The sequence below is a fragment of the Schistocerca gregaria genome, chromosome 4, assembly GCF_023897955.1.
Source record: "Schistocerca gregaria isolate iqSchGreg1 chromosome 4, iqSchGreg1.2, whole genome shotgun sequence".
In the NCBI taxonomy this organism is placed as follows: Eukaryota; Metazoa; Arthropoda; class Insecta; order Orthoptera; family Acrididae; genus Schistocerca; species Schistocerca gregaria.
Window position 1 is genome coordinate 546,663,288 of NC_064923.1, and position 10,825 is coordinate 546,674,112.

Below are 10,825 nucleotides of genomic sequence, written 5' to 3' on the forward strand. Positions count from 1 at the left end.
AGCTTTATGGTAAGGCGACCACTCGCGTTAAGCGGGAAATCCGTGTTCGAGTCCCGGTTTGCGTAAATTTTCACTTTCTTCATTCCGTTATACGGTTGAAGGTTGTCCATATACGCAATTGCGCATATGTTTCATGTATTTCATAACGGCTGTAGTCGCGACAGTGCCTGTTCCTTCTACATGTGTGTATGTCTGAAGGAACATTGCATCGTACTTTTGAATACAGGCACGGAATTATTGTAGACACTAATCTCTTAATTATAATTAACAGTCGGGTATAATTTAATGATGTGGTCATGAAGCCAGAAACAACGTCAGCAATCTTAGAGAATACACCCCTTCCAACCATTAAATACTTTTATTGAACGATGTATTGCAACATACTCAAACAACGAACAACGTTATCTTTTGCATGTCCATCAACCAGTTCAAATAGCGACACAAATCATTAATTATCTGTATAATACAATTCAACGCCATTCTTATTCTTCGTAACGGGTCGATCCTGATAAATCTCAGACAGTTACAACCCAGTCAGTGTGGTTTACTTAATGATACCATAGCCCCGTATTCAGCTAGAGTAACGCCAGGGAGCAACGCCCGACAAATCAGAAGTCGAGCGCGCAAGTTTTCTCCAGAATTGGTCCCAACTACTACACAAAATAACATTGATGTTTGATGGTAACCGATACAGTCATTGATAAGGAACAAGTAACCGCTCTGCAGTGGTATGGCCAGCAGAGCTGTGGACGGAGAGCGAGGTGACTTCTTGGTACTTCGAGGCTGAAGGCTGAATGCAGAAGAAATTCCACCGGTGTGCCTGGTAAGCCGCAGCAGGGACTAGACAGCGCTGCGCTGCAGCCAGAGGAACGCGCAACTCGTGACGACTTGCAGTCAGCACAGTTATCGCCCACAAACCGTTGCTTCGCAGGACTTTATGACAGGGTACACTGTCCTGATGCTTCAAACAATTTCCATCTCCGACCTGTTACGCTAATGTATTCAGTACACAGTCCTGTAAAGTGTATGCATATCTTTCCACATTTAGCGTTTTCTTAAGCGCAAGCTAGGGGCATACACTAACTATCCAGCTCATGTTCTGATAGTTCTTTCGTGTTTCAGCTTCGCAATTACACCACCAACAATCGAAATGGGCAGCTTTAAAAGGGTTGAAATGTCCCTAGTGGATTTGTTACTCAGGTTATGTCCAACGGTCAGTCTACGTTCGAAGCGACTGAGTTCTCTGAGTCATTCCGCTGTTACTGCTTCTCTACTGATGACACAGTACTCCCTGTCTATTTTTATACAGTTGAAGTCCGCCTCTCGTCACATCTAGTGGTCAGTTCCACACTACATTGGGTATCCAGACATTTTTTTATGGTTCAAATGGCTCTAAGAACTATGGGACTTGAAATCTGAGGTCATCAGTCCCCTAGACTTAAAACTACTTAAACCTAACTAAACTAAGGACTCACACTTATCCATGCCCGAGGCAGGATTCGATCTTTCTCTTCACTTTTCATCTCTTCATCTCTCTCTCCCTAGCGTTTATCCCGTATAGTGTGGGGTCCACTTTTTTATGATTTGACAAATGGGCGAATGTCACAGTCGTCAGTTGACTTCCATAGGGAAGTCTAGTACACCTGCTGGCTGTGGATCGTGTAGACTTTGTTTGCTTTGCGTAATATAGTGTTTTATCTGCTTGAGTACAGTATTTTCTTAACTGAAGATAGGGGACCACTCCAACATTTGCCTAAACCAGCGAGGAAAACTTCCAAAAAACCACAGTCGTGCCGGCTAGTATACCAGACCAGCCGTCTTTAATGTGCCGCTAGCGTTCGATCCTTGTCTGTCTAGGTTCCCGTTTCGCAAGCTAGCGCGCCAAGTCCCAGTGGTGATAAGACTTTCCAGAAACTTTGTCGTAACACGTATTTGAGTTATTTTTGTTATGTCTCACACTCCTTCTGGCTGGAATGTGTGAGCGTGATAGCCGGCGAGACAATAGGACGGAGAGCGCAGCGGCGGCGAGGCGCGTGGCGGCCAGCGGGCTGAAAGGCCGGCCTCCAGACGGCGGCCGTCCTCGCGGCAGGGAGGCCACCGCGGCCCTGCCAGTCGCTGCGCCGGGGGATACTGGGCACTGCTGCCAACCGCAACATCAAACAACGCCGCCTGCGTCATTCACCGAGGTCTACATAAACCGGGGGTCACCCTCATACTAGGCTCGTTCGATCAACAACGCCCCAAATATACACCACTGCCCATTAAAACTGCTACACCAAGAAGAAATGCAGATGATAAATAGGTATTCATTGGACAAATATATTATACTAGAACTGAGATGTGATTAGATTTTCACGCAATTTGGGTGCATAGATCCTGAGAAATCAGTACCCAGAACAACCACCTCTGGCCGTAATAACGGCCTTGATACGCCTGGGCATTGAGTCTAACACAGCTTGGGTGGAGAGTACAGGTGCAGCTGCCCATGCAGCTTCAACACGATACCACAGTTCATCAAGAGTAGTGACTGGCGTATTGTGAGGAGCCAGTTGCTCGGCCACCATTGACCAGACGTTTTCAATTGGTGAGAGATCTAGAGATGTGCTGGCCAGAGCAGCAGTTGAACATTTTCTGTATCCAGAAAGGCCCGTACAGGACCTGCAACATGCGGCCGTGCATTATCCTGCTGAAATGCAGGGTTTGGCAGGGATCGAATGAAAGATAGAGCCACGGGTCATAACACATCTTAACTGTAACGTCCACTGTTCAAAGTGCCGTCAATGCGAACAAGAGGTGACCGAGACGTGTAACCAATGGCACCCCATACCATCAAGCCGGGTGATGCGCCAGTATGGTGATGACGAATACACGCTTGCGATGTGTGTTCACCAGGATGTCGCCAGACACGGATGCGACCATCATGATGCTGTAAACACAACGTGGATTCATCCTAAAAAAAGACGTTTTGCCATTCTTGCACCCAGGTTCGTCGTTGACTACACCATCCCAGGCGCTCCTGTCTGTGATGCAGCGTCAAGGGTAACCGCAGCCATGGTCTCCGAGCTGATAGTCCATGCTGCTGCAAACGCCGTCGAACTGTTTGTGCAGATGGTTGTTGTCTTTCATACGTCCCCATCTGTTGATTCAGGGATCGGGACGCGGCTGCACGATCCGTTACAGCCATACGGATAAGATGGCTGTCATCTCGACTGCTAGTGATACGAGGCCGTTGGGATCCAGCACGGCGTTCCGCATTACCCTCCTGAACCCACCGATTCCATATTCTGCTAACAGTCATTGGATCTCGACCAACGCGAGCAGCAATGTCGTGATACGATAAACCGCAATCACGATAGGCTACAATCCGACCTTTATCAAAGTCGGAAACGAGAAGGTACGCATTTCTCCTCCTTACACAAGGCATCCACCAGGAAACGCCGGTCAGCTGCTGTTTGTGTATGAGAAATCGGTTGGAAACTTTCCTCATGTCAGCACGTTGTAGGTGTTGCCACCGGCGCCAACCTTGTGTGAATGCTCTGAAAAGCCCATCATTAGCATATCACAGCATTTTCTTCCAGTCAGTTAAATTTCACGTCTGTAGCACGTCATCTTCGTGGTCTAGCAATTTTAATGGTCAGTAGTGTATTTTTTCCAGCCATTAATGTGTGTAAAAAAAACTTTCCTTTGGGTGCTTAGCATCTGCACGTGTGCAGATGGGAGCGTCTTAGCCCGTTTTACGCGAGCGACTTTCTGCTCAAAAACCGACTACTCGACATGCGTATTCATTCCTACTAGAGTGCTCGTACAAGAGAGACGAAGTATCGGAAAGCAAAAAGGTATTTATGTTTTACAGAGAAAAATTTATGCACAAATAAAAACGTAGATGGATAAACGTGTTATTTTATTTATTTACAACATGTTCCATTACAATATTTGTAATACTACATGCATGTGTGTGTGTGTGTGTGTGTGTGTGTGTGTGTGTGTGTGTGTGGTGTAATGCTTGTGTTATATGATGATGAGAGAAGCGAGAGGGTAAAATCTGGTGCCAGCAGATAGCCTACTCTTTGCTAATAGCTCCAGTGGGGCCGCCAAGTTTAACGTCCCCATCCGACGGACGAATAAGCATGAACGGAGTCACAAGCCCTCAATTGATGAGACACTTTTGAGATATTTGTTATTTAAACCAGGACATTGGCGAGAAGGTTGTTGATCATGAACTTTGCGCCACCACCTTTACTCCCCTTGCTGGTCAAGTACTGTCAGTGAAAACTTTTTCCACTACCAGGCTTACACCCGGGTCGAGCGCTATCGCACAAGAGTGTGTTAGCGACCGCGACCACATAGGCGATCCAGATGAATGTGTTGTAATGAATATTATTTCGACAGAGAAAAGGTCAGAATTATTTGACGAGAAAAAAATTTTCATTGATTTTTGGCACTTAGCAAGGAAACAAGACATTAGAAATACAGTACATTTTACTTCCTATTTATTGCTTTGGATTTCTCTCATACGTGTACTGTTCTGCGGGTTACGGGATGACTCATTTTTCCGGCATTGTTGCTCTTTATCCAGACAAAGGCTAATTTGAAGTCTGATAGAATAATCTTATGTTCTTCGGTAGTATACTGAACGGAAAGAAGAGATTCCAAGATTTCGATTCGCTCCGATGACGGGATTGTGTTTTGCAGGTTTAAATTTCCGACCACATTGCCGTCTATTGTTTCAGTATGCACTGCCTGCACCATCTCCATTCTTGGATCCATCTGTGTACATAACGTTCGGACTGTGGAAACCAGGTAAAGTTCTTGTGTATTGAAAGTATTTGTCAGTGTTAGGTCCAATGATGTATGGTTCTGTGGTAGAATTGTTAAAGTGGTATTCATTAAATAGTTTTGCTTCGGATGTAGCTCATCTGACATCGTTCATACTCTCCACGTATATACCCGCAAAGGATTACGTGTTCTTATTAATCCAATACCTTTCTGATGCACTTCTAAGTGTTCTGAGAAACTTGTGAGCGGCTCATAAGGCATTTTTGACTAGCTTTGTTCGCTTCAACAAGAGGCATTAGTTGGTGTAGACGCCATGATTCCATTGCAGATTATAAAAACTTTACGTAGCAAATTACTTCGTTTTCCTAATAGGCGGTTTACTGTGACTCAAAGACGTGCTAATCAAAGTGTGGGCGTACCAGTGCTCTATATATGTTCAGACACGTATTTCGATCTGCTTTTCATCTAATACCAGTTTTCGCCCATATTACGCTGATCTTTTCTCGCATCTGTTTATTATTTGTCTAATATGTGCGTCTCACTTTATTCACCTGTGAACACAGAGACCCGGTTATTTTACCATCTTTGTCTTAGGGAACAAGGGAGACAATGTTGACCGTCGAGGTAATCCTTACTTGTTCTTCTGTTGCCCATTAAGTTGCTTTTTTGGTCAAATATTTGAGTCGAGCGGAAAGAAGACGACCTATAAATTACACAATGCGTTTTTGTTCGAATCTTCATGTCCTAACGAAGTATGGGATATGACAAACGGAGTATCAAATTGACTAGCTTGAAATTTAGTTTTGCCAAAGGTATTTAATTAGTTGAAAGTAATCAGGGTAACTAAGAAAAATTAATTAGTGATTTGACAGAACATTTTTGTTAGAATTTTCATAGCCAAGCGACGATTGGAAAAGTGACAAATATAGCATCAAACCGACCAGTGTGATCTCTGGTTTTGCAAAACATTTTATTACTTGAAAGCATTCATGGTAAGTAAGAAAAAACCTAATTATTGATTTGAGGGAAAATTGAAATATTCCACGAGCAGCGTCAAAAAACTGATCTCTTCAAGGCCTAGCTATTTTCCGCAATAAAGAATCCTTCAAATGTCAGGAAAGGGACTGCACGTTTCAATCGACACCTCATTTGCTGTGCATGAATTAGACAATCATTCAAAGGCGCATCGAATGTTTCTCTGATTAGTGTTACATCTTAACTGTAGACACATTATTTCATAAAATAATTGACCGGTTTTTCCCCAAAAACACTTTTACGTAACTTTCATAAACATACTGCCTACCGGCAAAAATGGCCTGAAGAGTTAGCACAAACGAACCGGATACATTAATCTCCATCTACATCTACATCTACATGATTACTCTGCAATTTACATTTAAGTGCTTGGCAGAAGGTTCATCGGACCACAATCATACTATCTCTCTACCATTCCACTCCCGAACAGTGCGCGGGAAAAACGAACACCTAAACCTTTCTGTTAGAGCTCTGATTTCTCTTATTTTATTTTAATGATTATTCCTACCTAAGTAGGTTGGGCTCAACAAAATATTTTCGCATTCGGAAGAGAAAGTTGGTGACTGAAATTTCGTAAATAGATCTTGCCGCGACGAAAAACGTCTTTGCTTTAATCACTTTCATCCCAACTCGCGTGTCATATCTGCTACACTCTCTCCCCTATTACGTAATAATACGGGCTGCCCTTTTTTGTACCCTTTCGATGTCCTCCGTCAATCCCACCTGGTAAGGATCCCACACCACGCAGCAATATTCTAACAGAGGTCGAACGAATGTAGTGTAAGCTGTCTCTTTAGTGGACTTGTTGCATCTTCTAAGTGTCCTGCCAATGAAACGCAACCTTCGGCTCGCCTTCCCCACAATATTATCTATGTGGTCTTTCCAACTGAAGTTGTTCGTAATTTTAACACCCAGGTACTTAGTTGGATTGACAGCCTTGAGAATTGTACTATTTATCGAGCAATCGAATTCCAACGGATGTCTTTTGGAACTCATGTGGATCACCTCACACTTTTCGTTATTTAGCGTCAACTGCCACCTGCCACACCATACAGCAATCTTTTCTAAATCTCTTTGCAACTGATACTGGTCTTCGGGTGACCTTACTAGACGGTAAATTACAGCATCATCTGCGAATTTGTATCATCTTTTCTTCTAGTGATACTGACTAACATTATTATAATCGAGGACGTTGAGAGTAAGCGTTATTCTGAGATGAAGAGGTTGACACAGGAGAGGACCGCATCAAACCAGTGAGACGACTGACGACAGAAAAAAAGTACCGTCCGGCACATGTGTTACGAAGATTCGACGTCGACCAACTACGGTGTTGTTCCAAAACTATCACTGGCAACAAGACTTTTTGCCAGAATATCCTCTTCTGTCGCACAAAAGACTTTTCTTATGACGTGAGGGATCAGGTCAGGTGAACAAACAGAACCTCTTCTTTCTAAGCATTTCTCAGAGAACGTCTAATGGTGGTGTTCACTTTAAAATTGTACAGTTTGAAGCTGGGACCCATAAGATTTAAAATACGACTCGCACGGAGATCTAGTGGGATATCAGCTAATATCGTGTCAAACTGTTTATCAGAGACACAGATTATACTAATACAGCTAAGCGGAGAGAAGCAGACGCCGGACTGTTCACTAGTGATTGACTATATCTGTCCGTCAACTCACTGCATATTCGTATTTGTGTCGATGGGTCTTTACGACTACACACTTCAAATAAGAGTTTTGCATCACCTCGAATCCGAGAGTTCCGGAACCAGTACAGAAAATTGGAACAGAGGTCAACACAAACATCATTTCCGCCCTTTTTATTGCTCGATTGCTCGTGAAAACCACACATTGCATGTTGTACCACCATGCAGAGATACCTTCAGAGGTGGTCGTGTAGATTGCTGTACACACCGGTACCTGTAATACCCAGTTGCACGTCCTCTTGCATTGAAGCACGCCTGTATTCGTCGTGGCGTATTATCCATAAGTTCGTCAAGGTACTGTTGGTCCAGATTGTCCCAGTCTTCAACGGCGATTCGGCGTAGATCCCTCAGAGTGGTTGGTGGGTCACGTCGTCCATAAACAGCCCTTTTCAATCTATCCCAGGCGTGTTCGATAGGGTTCATGTCTGGAGAACATGCTGGCCACTCTAGTCGAGCGATGTCGTTATCCTGAAGGAAGTCATTCACAAGATGTGCACGATGGGGGCGCGAATGGTCGTCCATGAAGACGAGTGTCTCGCCAATTTGTTACCGATGAGGTTGCACTTTCGGCCGGAGGATGGCATTCACGTACCGTACAGCCGTTACGGCACCTTCCATGACCACCAGTGACGTACGTCGGCCCCACATGAAACCACTCCAAAACAGCAGGGAACCTCCATCTTACTACACTCGCTGGATGGTGTGTCTAAGGCGTTCAGCCTGACCGGGTTGCCTCCAAACACGTCTCCGACGATTGTCTGATTGAAGGCATTTGCGACATTCATCGCTGAAGAGAATGTGATGCCATTCGGCATGTTGTCGGCCCCATCTGTACCGCGCTGCATGATGTCATGGTTGCAAAGATGGACCTCGCCGTGGACGTCGGAAGTGAAGTTGTGCATCAAGTATTCTATTGCGCACAGTTTGAGTCGTAACACGGCGTCCTGTGGCTGCACGAAAAGCATTATTCAAATCTCCTCCATGTCCGAACAACAACGCTTTGATTCACTCCGAGACGCCTGGACACTTCCCTTGTTGAGAGCCCTTCCTGGCACAAAGTAACAATGCTGACGCGATCGAACCGCGGTATTGATATTCTAGGCATGGTTGAACTACAGACAACGCGAGCCGTGTACCTCCTTCCTGGAGGAATGACTGCAACTGATCGGCTGTCGTACCCCCTCGTCTAATAGGCGCTGCTCATGCATGGTTGTTTACATCTTTGGTCGGGTTTAGTGACATCTCTGAATAGTCAAAGGGACTGTGTCTGTGCAACAATATCCATAGTCAACGTCTGTCTTCAGGATTTCTGGGAACCGGGGTGATGCAAAACTTTTTTTGATGTGTGTATAATCTGAGGATTCTCAGCGCCCATAGCTATTATGATTACTCTTTCAAGCCATGGTTGACTCAGGCTTCATCCCTACAATATTACACAATAAACTAATTTATTATGTCGTCTAAACTACGTTGAGTACAGTCTTGTATTCGATTGGTAGAATTATTCCACAAGACGTTATGCCTCCTAACTTCCGACTCATTTCTTTGCGAACCAAGTTTCTTCATCTCAGGTTGATACATTTTTTCTTCTTCATCATCCCTAAAATCAGTGGTGGCTCAACAAAATATTTACCATTGTGCTAAAATGTGGTGACCTACAGCATTTTGACTAACATATGTACTAATCGTACATTAACTGAATATATTAATTTCACCTTAAACATATTTAAATTTTGTTATTAATCACTTAACACTGTGAGGAAAAAAATTAAAAATAAAAGATTAGTAGCAGCGGGATTCGAATCTGAGGCATCTAAGTGCCGATCAGTGCACTTGACAAGTGGCCTACCGCGTCAGCGGCCGAATTTCTGCTTGAAAATCCTTCAAACTCTGTTTGTAGCTCTTTAGAGAGCTGTTTACCTTTTCCTAAGGCCCATTCAGGCGAAACATTCCAGGGACTTGAAAGGGGCATCTACCTGCTTCGACTCACATAGTCTGAGTCAAATCTGCGTGCCTTGGAGCCCGATCTGCTATTGTTAGATTTGCATTTTGAATAAATCTACATAGCTGTTTAAATCTCACTTTCTCCTCTGGAGGACTGCTGGAAAACGGCCTCTTTAACAGATTATCTACAGAAAACACTTTCATACTAAATTTCCTCATATACTCGTTTTTTTTATCATCAACTACTGCCTTTGACTTAAACGGTAGCAATCGTAACTAAATTGAATATGTTAATTTTTCATACATAAACTGAACTGTTCAAATATATTAATTATAACATATTAAATATGTTAATTAATCGTTTAACACTGCGAGGAATAAAATGAAATAAAAAAAATGTTGGTAGGAGTGGGAATTGAACACAAGCCAGCAAAAGTTTAGTATCCGAGCTAGGGCATGGCGCTATCCGAACTGTTCTGTTTCTCCGGAGTCCTTCTTTCTCTATACTTGCACAAAACGTTACATACACTTTCAAAGAAAAATACTGACTTAGTGCTTTGAGCAACGTAGCGCTCATGGTGCCGGAAGAGATGATGTCACATCAGGGCATGCACAGTCGAAAACAGATAGGTGCGTTCCATCTCTGAGTTGATTGTTGCACGGCTGAGCATCATTTTCGGCACTCGACACTGGTTTCTAGTTAACATGGAGAGAGCGGTACAAAACATGTTTTCGTTCATTTTATTTACATACCAGCATGACGGTAAATTCTCATACAGCTACCATATTAAGCAGATGTTCATTGCAATGTTTCATGCACTTTTCCAAACAGTCTGTGAGATAAAAGTAGGTGTATTTTGCGGCCCAGTCGAAGGGTGATAGGCTGTTTGTTCGTCAAACGAGAAATGTATGTGTGCACCATTGTGCAGCCATTTTGGCAGATGTAATTGTCCACAGCATACTCACGCTGAAGAGGTAGATCAAACAGCAAAACTCAGTCATCTGAGAAAGTCGAAATAAACGTCGTGGTTCATGTTCATGGTAAACTAAATGAGTGAGTACAAGTCACAGTACGAAATATATCCCCAAAACATCGCAGACTCTGTAACGGTATCACTAATCATCTTAAACGACAATCGATGCTAATGTTATACCTCTGCGAGGAATTTTTAAGAAGTTGTGACCGTGAGATAATCTAATGGAAACAGAACAGTCAAGCTGGGATTCGTTTCCGAAACACTACAGCTGAGCATGACTAGCAGTAATCAGGTGGGCCATGAACAGACGTTCTCCCAGTACAAAAACAAGTTGTAACATTACATATTAGTATCGATCGCCAGACTAACTAGGCATTTTTGTGTC

At 43.6% G+C, this 10,825-nt stretch overlaps 1 protein-coding gene across 1 annotated transcript in view; it reads right to left on the reverse strand.

Annotated features, from left to right (window-relative positions):
- LOC126267805 (uncharacterized) overlaps nucleotides 1–2,178 on the reverse strand; it is a 32,588-nt gene extending 30,410 nt beyond the window's left edge. Inside the window, exon 1 of the mRNA XM_049973110.1 lies at nucleotides 1,958–2,178. Within this exon, the coding sequence (XP_049829067.1) occupies nucleotides 1,958–2,178 (221 nt within the window). The remainder of the gene's footprint in view (nucleotides 1–1,957) is intronic.
- Nucleotides 2,179–10,825: the final 8,647 nt, after the last annotated feature.